The sequence below is a fragment of the Haliotis asinina genome, chromosome 6 (assembly GCF_037392515.1).
Source record: "Haliotis asinina isolate JCU_RB_2024 chromosome 6, JCU_Hal_asi_v2, whole genome shotgun sequence".
Lineage (NCBI taxonomy): Eukaryota > Metazoa > Mollusca > Gastropoda > Lepetellida > Haliotidae > Haliotis > Haliotis asinina.
In genome coordinates, this window is record NC_090285.1 from 69,726,683 (window position 1) to 69,751,534 (window position 24,852).

Sequence of the window (24,852 nt, forward strand, 5' to 3'; positions counted from 1 at the left end):
CGCCATGGGGATAACTTCTACTTTCTCTTCATACTGAGAAACCCATGATAGTTCCAATGAAGATTCCAAAGAGCATCCTACGACTGTTGTCCAAACGGCGGTTTCCATTCCATGGCGTCAGCGCCATGGGGATAACTTCTACTTTCTCTTCATACTGAGAAACCCATGATAGTTCCAATGAAGATTCCAAAGAGCATCCTACGACTGTTGTCCAAACGGCGGTTTCCATTCCATGGCGTCAGCGCCATGGGGATAACTTCTACTTTCTCTTCATCCTGAGAAACCCATGATAGTTCCAATGAAGATTCCAAAGAGCATCCTACGACTGTTGTCCAAACGGCGGTTTCCATTCCATGGCGTCAGCGCCATGGGGATAACTTCTACTTTCTCTTCATACTGAGAAACCCATGATAGTTCCAATGAAGATTCCAAAGAGCATCCTACGACTGTTGTCCAAACGGCGGTTTCCATTCCATGGCGTCAGCGCCATGGGGATAACTTCTACTTTCTCTTCATACTGAGAAACCCATGATAGTTCCAATGAAGATTCCAAAGAGCATCCTACGACTGTTGTCCAAACGGCGGTTTCCATTCCATGGCGTCAGCGCCATGGGGATAACTTCTACTTTCTCTTCATACTGAGAAACCCATGATAGTTCCAATGAAGATTCCAAAGAGCATCCTACGACTGTTGTCCAAACGGCGGTTTCCATTCCATGGCGTCAGCGCCATGGGGATAACTTCTACTTTCTCTTCATACTGAGAAAGCCATGATAGTTCCAATGAAGATTCCAAAGAGCATCCTACGACTGTTGTCCAAACGGCGGTTTCCATTCCATGGCGTCAGCGCCATGGGGATAACTTCTACTTTCTCTTCATACTGAGAAACCCATGATAGTTCCAATGAAGATTCCAAAGAGCATCCTACGACTGTTGTCCAAACGGCGGTTTCCATTCCATGGCGTCAGCGCCATGGAGATAACTTCTACTTTCTCTTCATACTGAGAAACCCATGATAGTTCCAATGAAGATTCCAAAGAGCATCCTACGACTGTTGTCCAAACGGCGGTTTCCATTCCATGGCGTCAGCGCCAAGGGGATAACTTCTACTTTCTCTTCATACTGAGAAAGCCATGATAGTTCCAATGAAGATTCCAAAGAGCATCCTACGACTGTTGTCCAAACGGCGGTTTCCATTCCATGGCGTCAGCGCCATGGGGATAACTTCTACTTTCTCTTCATACTGAGAAACCCATGATAGTTCCAATGAAGATTCCAAAGAGCATCCTACGACTGTTGTCCAAACGGCGGTTTCCATTCCATGGCGTCAGCGCCATGGGGATAACTTCTACTTTCTCTTCATACTGAGAAAGCCATGATAGTTCCAATGAAGATTCCAAAGAGCATCCTACGACTGTTGTCCAAACGGCGGTTTCCATTCCATGGCGTCAGCGCCATGGGGATAACTTCTACTTTCTCTTCATACTGAGAAACCCTACGACTGTTGTCCAAACGGCGGTTTCCATTCCATGGCGTCAGCGCCATGGGGATAACTTCTACTTTCTCTTCATACTGAGAAACCCATGATAGTTCCAATGAAGATTCCAAAGAGCATCCTACGACTGTTGTCCAAACGGCGGTTTCCATTCCATGGCGTCAGCGCCATGGGGATAACTTCTACTTTCTCTTCATACTGAGAAACCCATGATAGTTCCAATGAAGATTCCAAAGAGCATCCTACGACTGTTGTCCAAACGGCGGTTTCCATTCCATGGCGTCAGCGCCATGGGGATAACTTCTACTTTCTCTTCATACTGAGCAACCCACGATAGTTCCAATGAAGATTCCAAAGAGCATCGTACGACTGTTGTCCAAACGGCGGTTTCCATTCCATGGCGTCAGCGCCATGGGGATAACTTCTACTTTCTCTTCATACTGAGAAACCCACGATAGTTCCAATGAAGATTCCAAAGAGCATCCTACGACTGTTGTCCAAACGGCGGTTTCCATTCCATGGCGTCAGCGCCATGGGGATAACTTCTACTTTCTCTTCATACTGAGAAACCCATGATAGTTCCAATGAAGATTCCAAAGAGCATCCTACGACTGTTGTCCAAACGGCGGTTTCCATTCCATGGCGTCAGCGCCATGGGGATAACTTCTACTTTCTCTTCATACTGAGAAACCCATGATAGTTCCAATGAAGATTCCAAAGAGCATCCTACGACTGTTGTCCAAACGGCGGTTTCCATTCCATGGCGTCAGCGCCATGGGGATAACTTCTACTTTCTCTTCATACTGAGAAACCCATGATAGTTCCAATGAAGATTCCAAAGAGCATCCTACGACTGTTGTCCAAACGGCGGTTTCCATTCCATGGCGTCAGCGCCAAGCGGATAACTTCTACTTTCTCTTCATACTGAGAAACCCATGATAGTTCCAATGAAGATTCCAAAGAGCATCCTACGACTGTTGTCCAAACGGCGGTTTCCATTCCATGGCGTCAGCGCCATGGGGATAACTTCTACTTTCTCTTCATACTGAGAAACCCATGATAGTTCCAATGAAGATTCCAAAGAGCATCCTACGACTGTTGTCCAAACGGCGGTTTCCATTCCATGGCGTCAGCGCCATGGGGATAACTTCTACTTTCTCTTCATACTGAGAAACCCATGATAGTTCCAATGAAGATTCCAAAGAGCATCCTACGACTGTTGTCCAAACGGCGGTTTCCATTCCATGGCGTCAGCGCCATGGGGATAACTTCTACTTTCTCTTCATACTGAGAAACCCATGATAGTTCCAATGAAGATTCCAAAGAGCATCCTACGACTGTTGTCCAAACGGCGGTTTCCATTCCATGGCGTCAGCGCCATGGGGATAACTTCTACTTTCTCTTCATACTGAGAAACCCATGATAGTTCCAATGAAGATTCCAAAGAGCATCCTACGACTGTTGTCCAAACGGCGGTTTCCATTCCATGGCGTCAGCGCCATGGGGATAACTTCTACTTTCTCTTCATACTGAGAAACCCATGATAGTTCCAATGAAGATTCCAAAGAGCATCCTACGACTGTTGTCCAAACGGCGGTTTCCATTCCATGGCGTCAGCGCCATGGGGATAACTTCTACTTTCTCTTCATACTGAGAAACCCATGATAGTTCCAATGAAGATTCCAAAGAGCATCCTACGACTGTTGTCCAAACGGCGGTTTCCATTCCATGGCGTCAGCGCCATGGGGATAACTTCTACTTTCTCTTCATACTGAGAAACCCATGATAGTTCCAATGAAGATTCCAAAGAGCATCCTACGACTGTTGTCCAAACGGCGGTTTCCATTCCATGGCGTCAGCGCCATGGGGATAACTTCTACTTTCTCTTCATACTGAGAAACCCATGATAGTTCCAATGAAGATTCCAAAGAGCATCCTACGACTGTTGTCCAAACGGCGGTTTCCATTCCATGGCGTCAGCGCCAAGGGGATAACTTCTACTTTCTCTTCATACTGAGAAACCCATGATAGTTCCAATGAAGATTCCAAAGAGCATCCTACGACTGTTGTCCAAACGGCGGTTTCCATTCCATGGCGTCAGCGCCATGGGGATAACTTCTACTTTCTCTTCATACTGAGAAACCCATGATAGTTCCAATGAAGATTCCAAAGAGCATCCTACGACTGTTGTCCAAACGGCGGTTTCCATTCCATGGCGTCAGCGCCATGGGGATAACTTCTACTTTCTCTTCATACTGAGAAACCCATGATAGTTCCAATGAAGATTCCAAAGAGCATCCTACGACTGTTGTCCAAACGGCGGTTTCCATTCCATGGCGTCAGCGCCATGGGGATAACTTCTACTTTCTCTTCATACTGAGAAACCCATGATAGTTCCAATGAAGATTCCAAAGAGCATCCTACGACTGTTGTCCAAACGGCGGTTTCCATTCCATGGCGTCAGCGCCATGGGGATAACTTCTACTTTCTCTTCATACTGAGAAACCCATGATAGTTCCAATGAAGATTCCAAAGAGCATCCTACGACTGTTGTCCAAACGGCGGTTTCCATTCCATGGCGTCAGCGCCATGGGGATAACTTCTACTTTCTCTTCATACTGAGAAACCCATGATAGTTCCAATGAAGATTCCAAAGAGCATCCTACGACTGTTGTCCAAACGGCGGTTTCCATTCCATGGCGTCAGCGCCATGGGGATAACTTCTACTTTCTCTTCATACTGAGAAACCCATGATAGTTCCAATGAAGATTCCAAAGAGCATCCTACGACTGTTGTCCAAACGGCGGTTTCCATTCCATGGCGTCAGCGCCATGGGGATAACTTCTACTTTCTCTTCATACTGAGCAACCCACGATAGTTCCAATGAAGATTCCAAAGAGCATCGTACGACTGTTGTCCAAACGGCGGTTTCCATTCCATGGCGTCAGCGCCATGGGGATAACTTCTACTTTCTCTTCATACTGAGAAAGCCATGATAGTTCCAATGAAGATTCCAAAGAGCATCCTACGACTGTTGTCCAAACGGCGGTTTCCATTAGGGTTACAACGGCCAAAGAAAAGCTGTTACCTATTTGACAGCCACGTGGACGGTAGCTGGACATCATGGTGACCACATGCACAGCTGGTTCCATCGTCACAAATGTTTGCAAAGGCGAGTCGGTTATACTTATGCATCTACCCTGAGATAAAAACAGGAATTGGTTTTGCTCGCTGATGTGTCAAATTTGGAATTGTCCTTCATATATCAGTCAAATACCTTTATGGTCACGCTCTGTACCTTGATAGATAGCGTGTCCTAGTAGATTGTCGGCGAGAGTTGTTGCTCAGCATGATGGCGTGTGGTCCTATGCATCAATCCCAGGTAACAATCAGTATGGTGGCGTGTTATCCTATGCGTCAATCCCAGGTAACAATCAGCATGGTGATGTGTGGTCCTATACATCAATCCCAGGTGTCAATCGGCATGGTGGTGTGTGGTCCTATGCATCAATCTCAGGTAACAATCGGCTGGTGGCGTGTGGTCCTATGCATCAATCCCAGGTAACAATCGGCATGGTGGTGTGTGGTCCTATACATCAATCTCAGGTAACAATCAGCATGGTGGCGTGTGGTCCTATACATCAATCTCAGGTAACAATCAGCATGGTGGCGTGTGGTCCTATGCATTAATCCCAGGTAACAATCGGCATGGTGGTGTGTGGTCCTATGCATCAATCTCAGGTAACAATCGGCTGGTGGCGTGTGGTCCTATGCATCAATCCCAGGTACCAATCAGCTCCGAGTACGCGGAGAGTAAATGGATGGGTGACAGTTTGGTAATTTGACTCCTGTCAGTTTCTTGGACTTAGTCCTGCCCCACAGTGACGCACATGTGATATAAGTGAGTTTCTTCAAAGTTGCCTCTGTTCACCCAGCAGAAATTGGGTACCCGGTGGGAAGAGTCACGTAAATATAACCTTCTCGCTCCTTACAGGCAGCTTAGGTCATCCGGAGTAATAATTCAAGCATGCTGTCACTGTTGATTTACCGCAGTATAAATAGACCAGTTCATTATTTAAAACAATAATCAGAAGATAGTTAATACTACTACTAATAATTGATTTCTAACTTTCCTTCTAACTTTTGCTGCTCAGTGGCGCTTAAAAGTTTCTGATCAGAATGTCGACTATAAGAATTGGAGCTGTAGGCATCGTTGAGGAGAAATTTTCAAAAGGCTACGAAATGTTGTGATTCCACAAAGTGGGAGCCTTCAGAGAATGATTTATCACCCATTTTGCTCTTTATGTGTGGGATTGTGAGGAGGTCGTTTTCTGCCGAACGTTGGAAGCGCCTCGGACAATACTTGTGAAGCGTGTACGTCAAGGTGAGGATCTTGTAGTGTATACGCTGTTATAAAGGTGCGGCATAAAACAACAAACACAAATCTTGTAACAACCAGCCACTGACAATATGGATCGCTAATTCAGGCTGAGTGATGTATTATAAATGACTGGTTTATGTTGTATAATCAGATACATGCTGCTGTTATGTTGTTACCCAGTTGAAAGTTTTCGGTAACACCCCGAAATATGTCCCAACAAGAACTGCATGCAAAACCAGCAAACAACAAGGCAATGTGGTATAATTAATACAAATCACTACACGGGTATTATTGTGGCAGTATATTAAGCCAGATTGTAATACTTGCCTCCCCGCAACAATGACCAACGTTCACATAGACTGAGTAGGCCGTATAGTACACCTATAACACAATGAAAAACACTGGTGCATGACACTATTGCCATATGCACGGAATGTAGCTGGTTGCTAAAGCAACAAAATTATATTTTTAAGGTTTTGATCTATGGTATTCAGCATCCGCCATATCCAATTATATTTAAGTGACAGACCGCTATCTTGAATCAAGCTACAGTCTATTTAGCCGCCCGTCTCTCTCACCTGTCACTGCTGCGAACATAGAGCATAATGAACATATACATGACATCCACTGAACACATGATCACAATGGACACAGAACCGCAAACATCACCGACAACAGAGAAGCAATAACGTACTGCATATTATATCGTGTTTTCCGTGCGGTTTTGTTTAATCACAGTTGTTTAATATCGCGGTGAGTTTTATTAACATTACCATGTGTATACCGACAGCTGTTACCATGGCATCTAAGAGCTCAATGACAAGATGGCCAGAGCCAACATCACGGCACGCAATGAAATTGGTCACATTGAAAGCTTGCAATCAATTTGTGATTTGATATATATTTTTTTTCCATTGCACAGAAGGCCAGACATTATGCAGGGTGTTCTCCGGCATTCCTAGTCCGACTGGGAACTACTTATGTGGGACTTTTCCCTTTGATGTGAGCAAATGAAAGATATCATTGGACGTATGTTATATTGTGTACGTATTGTGGATCGAGGGGCCGATTGTCCCTGCCACACAGAGACGGTTACAGTTGTTGACATGGTGCTCTCGCTGCAGGGGACACGGTTGGACAGAGGTGGCTGTTGTTGACTGTACACAAGGGATTTACCGGCAGCATTTTCCGTAGTTTGTTCAGTTTGGATCAGAGATCTATTTTGTGATGTGTCCATCTAACTTCCAATATTGGCTTACCTGTGAACTCCAGCACTGACCTGTGTGTGATATGTCCGTCTGAACGCAGACATTGCCTTACGTGTGATGTGCCCGTCTGGATTCCAACACTGACATATACCCGTCTGAACTCCAACAATGACTTACCTGACATATACCTGTCTGAACTCCAATATCGGATTACCTATGACGTGCTTGTACCTATGATGCCGCGTCTGTTACGTGCCCGGGTTCAGACAGTGTTCTGTCGTAGCACGTGAAGGTTACGACGTGTGCTATCTGAAGTATAGAAGGATTCAGATGATATCCTGTGATCAATTAATGAACATCTCACAGACATGGCCCTCTACACCAAACGCCACTTTGTTTTGAGGATGGTCAAGACTGGACATTCCTTTACACCGGCGTTCTGTATTTAATCAAATGAAGTGTTGTTGCTGACGTATACTGACGATGTTCCGTGTGTGTGTACATGCTGTTGACGTCAAGGGCAAGGCAGCGGACGCCAGTCTTCACATTATACTCCATGACGACTATGGCGAGGCGTCAGAGAAGGTTTCTTTACACAACATTCTCAGTGCCAACATGACGCCGGGGAAAGACCACGTGTTTGAAACCAACATCCAAGTCAAGAAAGGTCTGTCCAAGGTGCTGAGGAGATTAGAATTATGGCGGGACAAGAGCGAACCGCTCGCTCAGTGGTTTGTGGAGAAGGTAACACTGAAAGGAGATGAGTCCCAGCCTCTGTTTATCTTCCCTATCTTGAGATGGTTGAAGGCAGATACTCACTACTTATTCCAGAACGCGGACATATGTTGTCCCCCTCAAGATGAACAGCTACCTGAACAGAGACAGATTGAGCTGGAGGAGACGAGACAAGTCTACATTGCTGACGCAACAGATCCGTCACTTCCGGTTAAGGTATGTATTTGGAACCAAACCAACTATCTCAGATAAGAGTGTTTCCGATGGCTTCTGGTATAGAGGCAACTCCACTGCTTTTTAAAACGAGGTCAATGAGATTCTTAGGTAGTTTTCGTGTTTGTTTGATCATCTTTGGAAAGCGTGTTGATAAAAGTGCTGACTATGAACTTCAGTAAATAAATTTTGTTATTTCCTCATTAAAGTCATTCTTGTGATATAGAAAGAATGTAAATGAAGACAGGTCACTACATGACGGCCTGTGGTTATGAACACATGTCACAAATTAGCTGAAGTTAAGCATGGTGAGGAGAAACCTTGGATGGGCGACCGTGTTTGGCAGCTTAATTCCGGAGACTTTCTAGTATGTCAATCCTGTCCCACAAGGACGCATATGTTTTATATGTGGTCTCACCTTAGGTAACTGAGTTTGTTGCCTCTGTTCACCCAGCAGAAAATGGGTACCCGATGCGATAAGTCATATGAGCATAACCTTCTAACGCCTAAGAGGCAGCTTGGGTTATCCGGGTTATTGATAATGACATTATGGCACCCGTCCGTGGTGCGAAATGCCCTTATTAATACCATTATCAAAGAAGGTAGATAATGGATGCGTGTTCCTGCCCCTATGACCACTATCTCTGCTGCCATTGTGTTACCTGGACGGGCCGAATGGGCAGGTGTTTCCATTGTGTTACCTGGACGGGCCGAATGGGCAGGTGTTTCCATTGTGTTACCTGGACGGGCCGAATGGGCAGGTGTTTCCAGTGTTTGTGACTTTGTGTATTAATTCGGGGATATTGCAGTTACAGTATACCTCATTCACAGGCTGCAGACCTGCCGGACGATGAAGTATTTTCCAATGAACTGAAGGTAATGGATTACACAATATGATTTACAACAACGCACATGAATTTTAGTAATGCTGAACTATCCAATCGTTGGATATTTGGAGAGTATTAGGGGAGCGTATTTTTTAAATTCTAAATATCATACATTATGAATAACAGTTATTTGTATTCATTCGTATTTATTCCCATCACATGCCGGCAAAGAGTTCTGATGATCCTTCATTTCAATGTTTATTATGATTTATTGTATCTATCTCGGGTGTTGTCTATAAAGGCTGTGATGCTAGCATATGGGTAGTATCGATAGTTGGTCGAGCCGAATATACGGATTTCATTTGGAACACAGATCGAGAGGATGAAACTGGGCACATAACCTGATACCGGTTTACTGACTCTGGTGCTGAAAGTTCTGATACCGTATATAAGTCTTATTCCTTTCGCACTAAAGACCACAGGTCCAAGGACAGAGAACATTCACAATGCATTAATTAACATTTTAAAGGGGAATTCAAGAACCTGAGGGGCATTACACGTACTTCTTTAGAATTCTTCGAACACGTATGCTAGTTATGTTTATAGATGCATGACGTGCAGGGTAGTATCATATATTTACACAGAACACTTTTGACCTGGAGAGGGCTTTTGAGAAGTTGAATAACAGACTGGCGTGCTGGAGCACGGACAGTTGGGACAGCATCAACGAGATCAGTTGTCTCCATCAGGCACTGGGCATGGATGAACCGCAGGTAAGATCAATCAGTGAACATAGAGGAACTACAGGTAAGATCAATCAGTGGACATAGAGGAACTGCAGGTAAGATCAATCAGTGAACATACATAGAGTAACTACAGGTAAAATCAATCAGTGGACATAGAGAAACTGCAGGTAAGATCAATCAGTGGACATAGAGGAAGTACAGGTAAGATCAATCAGTGGACATAGAGGAACTACAGGTAAGATCAATCAGTGGACATAGAGGAACTACAGGTAAGATCAATCAGTGGACATAGAGAAACTACAGGTAAGATCAATCAGTGGACATAGAGGAACTACAGGTACGATCAATCAGTGGACATAGAGGAACAACAGGTTAAGATCAATCAGTAGACATAGAGAAACTACAGGTACGATCAATCAATGGACATAGAGGAACTACAGGTAAGATCAATCAGTGGACATAGAGGAACTGCAGGTAAGATCAATCAATGGACATAGAGGAAGTACAGGTTAAGATCAATCAATGGACATAGAGGAAGTACAGGTAAGATCAATCAGTGGACATAGAGGAACTGCAGGTAAGATCAATCAGTGGACATAGAGGAACTGCAGGTAAGATCAATCAGTGGACATAGAGGAACTGCAGGTAAGATCAATCAGTGGACATAGAGGAACTGCAGGTAAGATCAATCAGTGGACATAGAGGAACTGCAGGTAAGATCAATCAGTGGACATAGAGGAACTACAGGTAAGATCAATCAGTGGACATAGAGGAACTACAGGTAAGATCAATCAATGGACATAGAGGAAGTACAGGTAAGATCAATCAGTGGACATAGAGGAACTGCAGGTAAGATCAATCAATGGACATAGAGGAACTACAGGTTAAGATCAATCAATGGACATAGAGGAAGTACAGGTAAGATCAATCAGTGGACATAGAGGAAGTACAGGTAAGATCAATCAGTGGACATAGAGGAAGTACAGGTAAGATCAATCAGTGGACATAGAGGAACTGCACGTAAGATCAATCAGTGGACATAGAGGAACTGCACGTAAGATCAATCAGTGGACATAGAGGAACTGCACGTATGATCAATCAGTGGACATAGAGGAACTGCAGGTAAGATCAATCAGTGGACACAGAGGAAGTACAGGTAAGATCAATCAGTGGACATAGAGAAACTACAGGTAAGATCAATCAGTGGACATAGAGGAACTACAGGTACGATCAATCAGTGGACATAGAGGAACTACAGGTTAAGATCAATCAGTAGACATAGAGAAACTACAGGTAAGATCAATCAGTGGACATATAGGAACTACAGGTACGATCAATCAGTGTACATAGAGGAACTACAGGTAAGATCAATCAGTGGACATAGAGGAACTGCAACCTGGAGAAAGCACTGTGGAAAGAAATGCTATTGTTGGCGCAATCAGTGGTTCCAGGAGAACTGTAGGAAGGCACAGTTAGCCAGCACAGAGAAACAGCAGGTGGGAACAAGTAGCGGGTAGATAACACGATAAGATATTGACCTGTTTAACTTTGCCCTCATCGCTCCATATGAGGATAATGCAAAAAGTAAAAGTAGTGCCATAAGCAGAAAGATACCCTTTGTAAATGTAATAACCTGTGTCATTCGCAGGGAGTCTCCCAATGGAAAGAAGACTGGTACTTTGGTCAGCAGCGTCTCTCTGGCTGTGACCCCACCCACATCCGTCTCTGCACCCAGATCCCGGACAAGTAAGTACTGACCCCACGCACATCCGTCTCTGCACCCAGATCCCGGACAAGTAAGTACTGACCCCACGCACATCCGTCTCTGCACCCAGATCCCGGACAAGTAAGTACCGACCCCACGCACATCCGTCTCTGCACCCAGATGCCGGACAAGTAAGTACCGACCCCACGCACATCCGTCTCTGCACCCAGATGCCGGACAAGTAAGTACTGACCCCACGCACATCCGTCTCTGCACCCAGATCCCGGACAAGTAAGTACTGACCCCACCCACATCCGTCTCTGCACCCAGATCCCGGACAAGTAAGTACCGACCCCACGCACATGCGTCTCTGCACCCAGATGCCGGACAAGTAAGTACCGACTCCACCCACATCCGTCTCTGCACCCAGATCCCGGACAAGTAAGTACCGACCCCACGCACATCCGTCTCTGCACCCAGATCCCGGACAAGTAAGTACCGACCCCACGCACATCCGTCTCTGCACCCAGATGCCGGACAAGTAAGTACCGACCCCACGCACATCCGTCTCTGCACCCAGATGCCGGACAAGTAAGTACCGACCCCACCCACATCCGTCTCTGCACCCAGATCCCGGACAAGTAAGTACTGACCCCACGCACATGCGTCTCTGCACCCAGATCCCGGACAAGTAAGTACCGACCCCACGCACATCCGTCTCTGCACCCAGATCCCGGACAAGTAAGTACTGACCCCACGCACATCCGTCTCTGCACCCAGATCCCGGACAAGTAAGTACTGACCCCACCCACATCCGTCTCTGCACCCAGATCCCGGACAAGTAAGTACAGACCCCCACCCACATCCGTCTCTGCACCCAGATCCCGGACAGGTAAGTGCTGACCCCACCCACAGTCTGCAATCTAACTGAAGCCAGCTGTATTTAGTTTCCGGAATAAAGCATTCGTTAAAAGACAATTGGTATGATGAATGTTGCAGCAGCAACAGCTGCTGCAGTAAAATTCTCAATTGACGAACGTGTATTCCAGAACACACTCATTGTTATCTCCCCTAGACTGGCTGTGACGGACATGTATTCCAGGACACGTACACGCACTGTTATTTCCCCTAGACTGACTGTGACGGGCATGTATGGTTTGTTGGTTGGTTTTACAGTTTTAGGGCGACTTGGGCCAGTAAAAAGTCTACTTGCGCCCAACACACTGACTTCATTTAAATAATAACCGTATGTAACTGTATTGTAATTTCAAAGGGAATCGTTTACGGACATGTCTTCCAGGACATATTGTTATCTCCCCTAGACTGGCTGTGACGGACATGTATTCCAGGACACGTACACTCATTGTTATCTCCTCTAGACTGGCTATGACGGACGTGTATTCCAGGACACGTACACTCATTGTTATCTCCCCTAGACTGGCTGTGACGGACATGTATTCCAGGACACGTACACTCATTGTTATCTCCCCTAGACTGGCTGTGACGGAACGGATGCTGCTGCCTATGCTAGAGAACCACGACCTTGACACCGTCATCAGCGAGAAGAGGCTCTTCATCATTGACCACTATCTCCTTCATCACCTTCAGCAGTGCAATGGACGGGTGGTCAGTCACAGTATAGATTATACTGTATAAAGTGAAAAAAGCGAACTATATTCAGATATTGTATGATATTGTTATTATATGTTGTCATGCCATCAATCAGCTGTTTGTGACACCAAAAATTGTTTATTCAGAGGCTTCTATTGTACAGCCAACCCCATCGTGAGGCGCCGCTACACACAAAATCAAACACAAGACACCTTGCAGTGTTTATGTACCATGCCGTGAATGTGAGATCATCTGTGTGGCAGGTGTAATATTACTTACTATATATTTATGTATACTGCACCCTCTGCTACTGATGTAAAATGTACCTATGGCCTCTTCAGTACTGTAAATAAAGATTGATGAGTCCCTGTACAGAGTTGCCTCCCTGCACAGAGTTGCCTCCCTGTACAGAGTTGCCTCAGTGATACCATGTCGTCGTGGGTCCTATTTTCTTTTCGCCCAGATTATGTAACCGGAATACTGTTCAGAGCAACGTTAAACAAACACTCGCAGGTAGATTTGTTTAAAACAATCATTATAACGCGTGTTCACAGGTGTGTGCACCGATAGCATTGTTCTTCCTCAACTCAGAGAGGCAGCTAGTTCCCATAGCCATACAACTGTTCCAAGACCCGGGACTCCGGAACCCTGTAAGTCGGAGTGAGTGAGTGAGTGAGTGAGTGAGGTTTGACGTCTATAATCCGGTGGAGAACATCGACGTGTACAATCTAACATAACGGTGACAAACAAATATACACACAGGGTAACAAGCGGGCGAGCTAACAGTTGACCCCACCCCCACCTGTAGTGTAATGAAGTACAGGTTTGACCTACACACGTATAAAATCAACATGTTTCATATATCTATAGGTGTTTTTCCCGAACGACCCCTGCGGTGTGTGGAGTCTGGCTAAGCAGTGGTTCAACAACGCAGAAGCACAGGTCCACCAGGCCTTGACCCACTTCAGTACGTGAGTTGTACTTGCCTGGAACATCATAGGTTGTTCACTGGCCAGAAGGTTGGCATGTACCCTCGATGTTTGCTTATGTTCCCTGAGCCCGAAGGATACATCAACCCATGGGCCCGAAGGGACCAGTGAACAGCGTATGTATCTTACCAAACACCTCAATGTTAATTTTGAAATGTTTGCGGCATGGGTATCGGATCCGGCCAACCTGAATCAAACAATCCGCATCCGGTTATTCCCTCAGTTATTGTCTTAGTAAAATCGTCGCGGTGTAATTCCCCTGCTTAATATTTACAGGGACTATATATGAACGTTTTGTCAAAATTTATTCATTGGAATGCGACGCAAATCTTTTCGTAGAAATCGCTAAATTTTGAAGACGACACAAGAAAAGAGTTATCTCCCTTCCATTTGCATTTGCAAAATATCGGTAATTCCCGCGCATCATGCGTGATTCAATGTTATTTGAAAAACAGGAGTATTATCAATAAGTACAGAATGAGTTGCCAATGGCAGAGTGGTTCATTGCAATGCACACTGAAAATAATAGAAGAGCGCTTATATAATTAGCCAATCAGAAAACGACTTTTATGTGTGAGGTAAGATATTTAATCATATCAGTGCTTAAATCTGGATGTCCAGTACACAACTATACACAGAGAAAAAAGTTAAGCACCCCCCTAATTAAATAGTTATGACCATGCATTGAATAGCCCAAATAAATATGACATTTGTCGACACCAATCAACATTAGGTTTGCAATATATGGTCAGTGTTTCAGTGAAACCAGAGCGCCAGAACACAACAAACAATGCACGTGCAACAAACTACCCATGCTTTTTCCGAAATGCAGTATGTTCGTGCAGGCGAAATTCACTACTTAATGGGCTTTTTCCAGACGGTTTGTCATTACCATAAACAATGGCACGTAGGAGATTGTCTGAAGACCAAAGATGGCAGATTATTGGTCTTCACGCTGCAGGAATGTCCTTTAAGGCGATTGGAAGACAAACAGGGTACCATTACACTGTGATCAGCAGACTCATTAGAAAGCATGCCCAGACTAATCAAGTCAAGGATCGTCAACGTTCGGGACGTCCCCCCTGTGACGTCACATCGTGAAAACAGAGCACTGATACGGCTGGCGAGACGTTTGCCCTTTGCGACCAGTACAGTCCTGAAACGTCTTTGGCTTCCAAATCGCCAATTGAGCTCTAAGACTGTTAAGAACCGTTTGAGGGCTGCTGGATTGGCTTCGAGGAGGGTAATTAGACGTCCTCTGTTGACCAATGACCACAAACGACGGCGACTGATGTGGTGTCGAGCGAGGGAGAACTGGAACTTGAGGTCTTGGAAAAGGATCCATTGGTCTGATGAAAGTCGTTTCATGCTGCATCCCCAAAACGGTCGAATGCGGGTCTGGAGGCGTGGTAATACAGCCTATGCTCCTAGGAAAATCCTACCAAATGTTCCTTTTGGGGGAGACACTGTGATGGTTTGGGGATGGTTTCACATGATTGCAAGTTGGACCTGCTGACTATACGGGGCAATTTGACAGGTGCGCTATACATCCAGGAAGTGCTGCAGCCACATGTCGTTCCTCATTTTGACAATCATACTCTTGCTTCCCGACCTGTATTTATGGACGACAACGCCAGACCCCATCGTTCCATCGCAGTGAACCTTTTTATCCAACAGAATGCTGTGGATAGGTGTGACTGGCCCGCCATGAGTCCTGATCTCAACCCTATAGAGCACATCTGGGATATCATTGGTCGTCGTGTGCAAGCAAGAGAACCTCCGCCACAGAACTTGAATGAATTGGGGGCAGCACTGCATGAGGAATGGCAGAGAATACCCATGATTCAATTTCAGCGTTTTGTTAGGGGTATGCGACGAAGGGTTGGCGTTGTGATCCAGGCAATTGGAGGAAGTACCCGTTACTGACTGTAAATTGTTTTGGACACATTTAGTGAGCTCATGGACGTATGCCATCAGCACATGTTCACCCATAGCTTTACCAGTTCAATAGTGTCACAGTATTTCATATGTATGCAAAATTACCCCCTTTAATGGTCAGCTTGTAACACAATAAATGGAACTGTAAATCAGACACTTGTGGTGTTCTTGTGTTCCCAAGAATGTGTTCTTTGACAACCTATCTTAATTACCCATGTTTATTTCACCACGGTCTGTAAATTTGTGTGTGTTCAACTCAATGACCAAAAACACCGAGGGGGTGCTTAACTTTTTTCTCTGTGTATATATGGGTTCCAAGTCCTTTTTGTTGTAAGGTGGAAGCAGTATTAACAACTTAGTGACCAATAAATAAATAAATGTTACTATAACTGTTCAATCTTCCACTGGTGTCCCTGGTAGACTGCTGCTGATCTGAAACACGTTGTGAATCAACCAAAACTACCTAAATGAGCCCTGCATCTACCAATGTATGCCTTGACTGGCATGGTACAGGATTGTACAGTTTGCCTTTGATCAATATGTCTATATAACCCAGTTGCATAGGAAATTATTGTCAACGACAACTTCAAACCATTACACAACATTACACCACCACCAAATGTATAGATTAACCTGGTATGAATATCTCGCAACAAAGATGTAATTTATCCCCTGCATATAAACAAGTGCATCTAACCAGTAGTTCACCAATTGAAAGATTATCAAATGATGATTGACCTCTTAGTGAACGTTTTAACGTTTGAAAATAGTGTCAAGCCAAATATACTGAACAGCAAAAGAAAACAATGAAACCTCTTGATAATAAGCGTTCATGTCTATGTTTCATATTAAAACAATGACAAAAAGGCAGAGTTGCGTCTTTCTTCTTGTTCAGTGTCGTGTAAAATTGTTTGTTGTTTTTTCAGCTGTGTGTCACTCACTGATGGAAGGTATTTGTATTATGTCGCACCGCCATCTGGCGGAGAACCACCCGATCTTTAAACTCCTCGCACCGCACTTCCACCAACTCATCACCAGCAACAAGTAAGTGGACGTAATCAACTCTAAGTGACACAATTTGCCATTGAATTGTGGTATTACATGGAATATATATGACGGGTTGTGTTGCCCCCGCGTTACTGTACGACTCTTGTATATGTAACTACTATGTAACAATGGGTGAGTTTGGTTTCCGTCTCACTAAGCAATACTCAAGCTACATGGCGGCGGCCCGTAAATAGAGAGTGACTGAGTTCAGTTTTACGCCGCACACATCAATAGTCCAGCTACAAGGAGACCGATGAAATGTGTCATCCAAGACAGCGAGCCTGACCACCCGATTCTGTAAGTCGCCTCTTCCGATAGGCATAGTCACTCTGTGGCGGGCATGAGTGACTGAAGGCCTATTGTAGCCCCCTGCACTATGCAAAAACAAAATGATAACAGACTTGAGAATTGGATTAACGAAGGCCAGGTGTGGAAGGCAAAGGCGGACGCAGGGAAGAGAGATTTATGACCTGCTCTCCGTTGGACCCTGAACAGACGAGACAGGTAGCGGAGATGTTAGCCATGCTAGTTTGACCACCCGAAGGTTGGAAGTAGCTGCTATTGGAAACAGACAGTCTAGCAGCAGCTGCGAGGAGAACATTGAGCAGGAGATCGGTCCCGCGTCCACCCCGAACCTTGCTACCGAGCACTGGAAGTGCTGCGCCATCCACACCGAAATAAGGAGAAAGTGTCATGTCACGACATGTTTTGATAGAAATGATAAATGTGAAATAATCGAGGGAAAAACAAAATAGGGAATATACCATATTTGGAAGTACGATGAATGAAATGAATGAAATTAAGATGACATTATTTTGTGGCGAATGTCATTACAGAAGACCTGCAATCCCAGGGGAGTGCACCCCATCACTAACGTAATGTTCTGAAGCTGGATAGATGACGTCATGGTGTATGACGTCACCGTTGATTGTCGTCATAACCTTGTCCACCCGCCTATTTAGGTTCTTGCGAGCAAGCTCCACCCGCTTTATATATCGCCAGTAACACCGCGGCAACATATTGGACCACAGGAGCCTGGTGTTGGGAAGTCGCAACCGGGTGTACAGAAGATGCTCGTGCGTTAGCTCAAAAACGTCCCTGCCGGTGATGAGTCTGATGTCGTTTGATCCCAGATGTACCAATGATGTAGGATCCGGGGTTGACTGGCCGGGGTTGAATTAGCGATCAGATCGTCTATTGCCGGTCTGTAATATGATATGTCCAGTCCCCTCTGACGCGCCACTCCTCCAGGCCCATGTTGCCGAGGGTGCCCGCCAGCGCAGGTCTCGCTCTGCCCAGGTAGCTGTCGCCAACTACCCACACACTTACAATAACAAAATTTGTCCAACAACAAAACAAAGAATAATAATTAAAAAAACCCTCGGAAAAGGGATAAACTGCTCACAAGTTGATAAAACGACGGTTATTTAAAATGGCACAGGAACGAAAGAAAGTGACGCGATACCAATCTTGTGATGACGTAACCAATTGTGTGATGACGTAATGTAAGTAGACGTGATGATCGCACAGCTTTGGTGTTTGTAAACATGTTATGGGAAACTTATTGTGTTTGCCGTAAAGTATCGACTTATAATTGTGAGAGGAATGAGATTAATTTGATTAAATGTAGGTTAGGAAATACATGGAGTGTACAATAGCAACATTTAGCCGAATAATGCTAAATGGAATTATAGCAGTATTGAGATAAACACTGCCTGCCATAGTTCTATGCAGCCTTTGGTTTACTATTTTATTTTGTCTTTGGTTTGAAGTTAACCCTTTACAAATATAGGTAATATGCTGGTAGTAAACAACATAAGGTCTGATGTTGATTAATGTTCATTAACCAAACACCCGACTGTTGTTTTGTACGAATTGTGTACATCACTTGCTCCCATATCTAAAAAGGAATGTTGTATCTCCTCAGCGCCTAACTTATACATACTGCTACTATATAATTCAGAATGACAAACACATAGTTTCATGACCGTGAGGATCTGCATGATATGTATGACCAGGCTTACGTGCCCTTCCTTTCACCCATTGGATTGCATGGAGATCTCTGTCGTGTTCTCTCAGGATACGAGATTGGACGTAATAGTTGATAGTAAGTTGACTATTTGACATGTAAAGCTGTTATGAAGTATGTAGTACGCCTGTCTATACTGGCAGGTTGTGTAGAGAGCATATACTCCAGCCCGGCGGACCGATGGACGCTGTATTGAGCTGTGGGGCTGGGGGAATGGACACCATCATCAGAAGAGGGTAAATACTCCCGAGTGTATCTAAAACATCTCTCTCTATGGCCATACATCCGGAACAGTGATTCTTGGCTGTGGGTTATGCCCATTTGTTGATATAGCGTCCTACTGAAGAGTGTTTCTCAAGTAACGTGTGCAGTATACAAAAATGCAATATGTGTTCTAAGCAGAAACAAGGCATGTTTAGATATGTGCAATTACTAAACGGAACACGATATTTGGTGTTTCTATATGAACACGTGTGGCGACCAAACACATGAGCTATCGTTATACAGCCTAAGGACAAATAGCCGCTGTGTGGTTTTCAATAGCATGTATACTGCCCCACAGTTTTAGGTTCCGCAGTTCACAGTGTGCCAGAAACCAGTGAGTTTGGGTTCGAATCCCACATTCGACTAGATTAGGTTTTCAACTTTGTAAGTACCATACCCGTGCTCATGGACTTTATCAAGGTGGTAAACATCTGAGACCTGCATTACTTCAGACGTCTCTCCCAGATTAAACAGACACCCCATGGATGGAACCGACTCATTGATAAATCTGAACTGGTCGAATTGCCTTCCAGTCTGCCCCTATGGAGAATGGATGTTGAGGGGAGTTTACCGGAGGACTTGAAAGCTCGAGGGGTAAGGCAGTAATATGTACGTTATAGTGGTAGGGTAATTTTCTCACACTATTCACCAGACGAAGGGGCAAGAAATACCACAGAAACGTTGTGACATACAATAAAGAACTTATCATCCATAATATTTGCTTTTTTCTTAACTTCGAAATGCCCCTCGATAACATAATTTCCCCAGATATTTGGTGGGAACTCAAAGTGATCTGTGGATACCTTTGACACACATCGCTGTTAAGATTGCATAGATACGTCAGATCTGCATTCATTACAAGGCAGACGATAGCCAAAATGACAAAGCAGTAGCTCTTCACATCGAAGACTGGGGTCCGAAATTATCGGCGTGATTCCTCACTTGGAAGCAAGAACACTAGTTTTACTTTGAATCACCTAATATGCCTGATTACGTCCCAGGTCTTTGGCAGCGATGTCCTCCCTGGTTACCACTACAGGGACGATGGTATTCTCGTCTACAACGCCATCGTCGCTTACACCACGAAGTATATCAACCTCTACTACGGTGGGTGTATCATAGAGTCTAGACAAAAGAAACCACCCATGGTTGCGTGTCTGAGACATGCCAGAAATCTATTCTCATTGCTTCAAATGCCACGTCTCATTCTGCTTTGGAAAACGTAAACTAAAATCTCTTATGAAGAAGTGGAGGGAATAGATAGTCATCATTTTTATCTTGAGCTATACAGATAGGAAATAAAGTGTTTTCTGATTAAATAATTGTCTTGTGAAGGATAGCTGTGTTCATGCGTATATCTTAACATCGTATATATGTATAGAGAGTAAATCGCTGTTTTGAATAAGCATGTTTTCTACAGGACAACTATATTTAATATGTATTAAATAATTCCGCAAAATATTCGCCAAATTGACATTTCGAGCAGCGACCACATTCGAATATGTAATCCTGATAGTTCGAAGTACTGGCTTGAACACAATGTGGTGCTTCCTATTCTATCTCCGTCAGATTTCTGTGTTGAAACCTAAGTGACAGATTTGCTCAATCTGTATCTTTCTCGACATTATATAAAGCTAATACAGACTATTATGGTCAGTATATGTTTGAATGCCCCCAAATGAGACAGTTCTTTTCCGAAATACTGATATGTGTCCTAATTTCCAGACTATGAAGAAAAGATTGAAGAAGACTTTGAACTTCAGGCTTGGGCATCAGAGCTGAGCAAATCACGAGAAGATGGTGGCTTGGGAATAAACGTTTGTACAGTCGAAACTTGCGCATGCGTGTACCCACACTTAATTTCTATGGTTATTTTTCTTGAGGTGTTGTTTATGTGGACAAATTTCACGTACTTTTTGCAGTGTTTAACGAGTACGTCTTTGCTGTATTAATAGACCAGCAAATGTCTCCGTGTTTGCCCATCTTCTAACTGCCTATCAAAGACTTGTCTAGCTGCGACTCACCTGACGCTTATCAGAGACACACATAAGTGTAGCCCTATACCCAACCATTTCCTGAGGCCGATTCTTAAACAAGGAAACATTTATAGTCACAGTATTCTATTCATTGTTTGTAGTTTGTCTGTGCAGGGCGTGCCGGGTCAAGGTCGACTATCAACCTACGAGCACCTTGTCCAGGTCACGGCAAGCGTCATCTTCACGTGCACAGCAGGCCACGCAGCGGTAGGGGGTCGGGCTATATGCGAGCAGTATGCCTTTCCCCCTGCATACCCCACATTTATGAGGGGGGCACCTCCCTCTGAAAAGGTAGGAATGACTCCCTGCTTGCGTCGGCCGTCGTATATATCCTCCCCTACAGAACTATTGTTGTCAGAACAAGGTGCTCACAGATACTGAGATAGAAACAGCTCGTCAGATAAAGTTTGTTGAAGACATGAGGAAACTGTCCCGGGGGGAAACATCGGGTTCGGACCTTTAGTGAAATCCATAATATTAATCGGGTTTATTTTCAAACGAGGGTCAGTAATATTGTTGAAGACGTTTCTTAACAATAATTTTCACTCAGAACCGCATGAACCCCGTGTAAGCATGTTGCACTCCTTTTGTAACTCTTATTTAGCGGTCTCAGGTAAATCTGTCTAAGGTAGTCTAAGAGGCTTGTATGCCGGACAACAGTATCATTGATCGCGTCCCTTGCATGAAACCCTCCAATCTGTTTAAAGGCACAGTGTCAGTCACACATTTTGGACAATATTTTGGCCTATAGCATATATATATATATATATATCAATAATATCAATACAGTATATATATGTATGTATGTATGTATGTATGTATGTATGTATGTATGTATGTATGTATGTATGTATGTATGTATGTATGTATGTATGTAAGTATGTATGTATGTATGTATGTATGTATGTATGTATGTATGTATGTATGTATGTATGTATGTATGTATGTATGTATGTATGTATGTATGTATGTATGTATGTATGTATATATATATATATATATATATATATATATATATGTGTGTGTGTGTGTGTGTGTGTGTGTGTGTGTGTGTGTGTGTGTAAAAGGTCACGCGGACTCACTTTTGCTTGCTATTGATATTATTGATAAATTGGATATTATTCCTTACTGCTTCCCTGAAATCACTGATTGAAACATTGAAGCGCACAGTTTGCAAACAGAGACGAATTGCCATATATGGAATGTAAACGATTTGATTTTGATCTGCACATCGAAAACTGTCTCACTCAATGTCGGTGTTTGCCGAGCTAGCTTCAATCAAAATTTGTGCGTAGGTTGTTTGTGGAGAGCTCTGCAGGAAACATAACTCCGTAGGGGTCGCTTGAAAAAATGTCCCACCGGTAGAGGGAGCGAGAGTCGATGTAATGACAGCAATAATTCACTCGAAGCTCTCAGTTTCATATTATAGTATACATACGTGATTGTATTTGGAATAAATGATATGATGGCTTCCTTGAAGGACGGCTATTATTTGGGCAAATGAGTTATTATATTTAGAGGAGTGTGGTTTGATGTAATGTCTATAAAATTCAATCAAAATCCAGACATTTACATATGTTGCAGAAAAAGACGAAACGCAGAGCTATTATATTGGCGTTATGTCTTCAGGGACCTCGAGCTGAGGAGGACATCCTTCAGACGCTACCAGACCAGCACCAGTCTGCACTAGCCTCCATTCTGAGTTCGAATCTGTGTGGCGTTCCAAAATGCCGACTAGGAGAGCCTCGTGTTCAGTATATCACGGATCCTTCAGCCATCAATATATGTTTCAAGTGAGCTGTAGTTTGTTCTGGTCGCGGATACTCATATTGGGAATCCACATATATTCCCAGTTAAACATGACCGCAAGGCTGCTGTAGTAAGACTAATTTTATCAATATTGATGAACATGGAAGGCTCCTGTAGTAAGACTAATTTTATCAATATTGATGAACATGGAAGGCTACTGTAGTAAGACTAATTTTATCAATATTGATGAACATGAAAGGCTACTGTAGTAAGACTAATTTTATCAATATTGATGAACATGGAAGGCTGCTGTAGTAAGACTAATTTTATCAATATTGATGAACATGGAAGGCTACTGTAGTAAGACTTATTTGGGTTTTGCTTTTACGTCAAGGTTTCAAGAAGAATTGGAAGAGGCACGTTATCTGATCAACTGGCGCAACAATAAGCGTGTTTGCCCCTACACGTGTCTGAACCCCAAGTCAATTCCCAACACACCTTTCTCGTAACATTTGTCTCAATCGGCTGCAACTCGCTCTCTACACGTGTCTGGATGTCAAGACATCACCAACACTCCTATCCTGTACCACTGGCTAGCTCCTGTCTCTACACGTGTCTGGATGTCAAGACATCACCAACACTTCTATCTCGTGCAATATCATCGTGCACGTCTGTGTCTGTGTCATCACTAGAACAAGTTACCCTGAAATATGGAAACTAACACAACACTCGACGCATGGTACCTGCTAGGAGACTGTCAGTAACGGAGGAACTCAAATCAATAATAATAAAACAAAGAGTCAATACTTTCTGTTCTGTATATGTTCCAGTGAGAGGTATCCGTTGTAAGGAGGTTCTGCTATACATTTGAAAGGAAACTGTCCATTGTCCAATGTTGAAACAACACCAATAAGTACAATAGTATTTATTTAAATAGAAATAATTGCTCTACGGCAGTCAACAATTATGCTAATAAAGCACTTCCAGGAACAATGGACATAACTTTTTCTAATGCTTTAATATGGATTATTGTTAAACTCTCTCCCCTGACCACGGTGCTGATCCCTACTCTGTGTATGATGATAGTAAACACATGAAACCATTGCTTGGCTTGTGTTTTAGTTACTACAGTATTTGAACAATATTGTCAAAGAAATGCCTAATCATAGCTGAAAGGGTAATGTCAGAACTCACTCAACACATGACGCTACTGCCGGTTCTTTGACACCCCACCCTACCCTTACCCTTATCCCGCTCCACTTTCATCACTGTAACCTACATGCATAAGGATGTTGAGTCATGCAGGGTACTTATCGGTTTTACAATTAATTCTTCGGTACAAAAGTAAAATGCACAGACATTCTTTACCAAACGGTTTTCTTTATTTAACGTATATGATCAACGAAAAAGGTTATGATTTGCGGCATAAAGTGTACTTGCCCTGTATTAGTTTAGGTTTAGTATTGCCTCACAATAATATATATTGGAAAGCTAGACTTTTCAAATGTTCACATAAACCTCCCTGAATCTTCTCCTCGTGATTCTACCCACACAGCTTCCGTTATAATCACTGAATTATCTGGTTCTGACTGATTGTTATAAAGACTGGGATATTGTTGAGGCTTTAAAGCACATACATAAACATTAAACACATGCACGTGCCTCTCAACACAAATCTCGTGCGGTTCACTTTACTTAGGAGTGTATCTGGCTGGAGAGGCGACAAGGTGAGTTTAGTTCTAGGCGGTTTATCCAGCTAGATGGCGGCTGAGAAAGAGGAGAGAGGGAACACACAATTGAGAAAGGGGTGGTGGCACACTTCATTTTCACCCGAGTTTCAATGGTCATTTAACAAAGTTTCATGACGAATCTGATGCGT

General features: G+C 43.8%; 1 protein-coding gene across 4 annotated transcripts; it reads left to right on the forward strand.

The window, feature by feature from the left end:
* The first annotated feature begins 6,691 nt into the window (after window positions 1–6,691).
* On the forward strand, window positions 6,692–24,076 carry LOC137286962 (polyunsaturated fatty acid lipoxygenase ALOX8-like). Of its 4 annotated transcripts, none has more exons than XM_067819017.1 (15): window positions 6,692–8,035; window positions 8,864–8,908; window positions 9,504–9,632; window positions 11,254–11,351; window positions 12,804–12,936; window positions 13,476–13,571; window positions 13,792–13,888; window positions 16,775–16,892; window positions 19,068–19,160; window positions 19,722–19,782; window positions 20,190–20,295; window positions 20,914–21,005; window positions 21,339–21,515; window positions 22,854–23,017; window positions 23,368–24,076. In XM_067819017.1, exons 1-15 carry the CDS (start codon window positions 7,568–7,570, stop codon window positions 23,480–23,482), a joined length of 1,992 nt encoding a protein of 663 aa, XP_067675118.1. In that variant the 5' UTR covers window positions 6,692–7,567; the 3' UTR covers window positions 23,483–24,076. The 4 variants fall into 4 exon arrangements, with proteins under 4 accessions (XP_067675118.1, XP_067675121.1, XP_067675117.1 ...); XM_067819016.1 differs by having other exon boundaries at window positions 6,780–8,035; window positions 22,809–23,017; XM_067819020.1 differs by lacking the exon at window positions 19,068–19,160 and having other exon boundaries at window positions 6,775–8,035.
* Window positions 24,077–24,852: the final 776 nt, after the last annotated feature.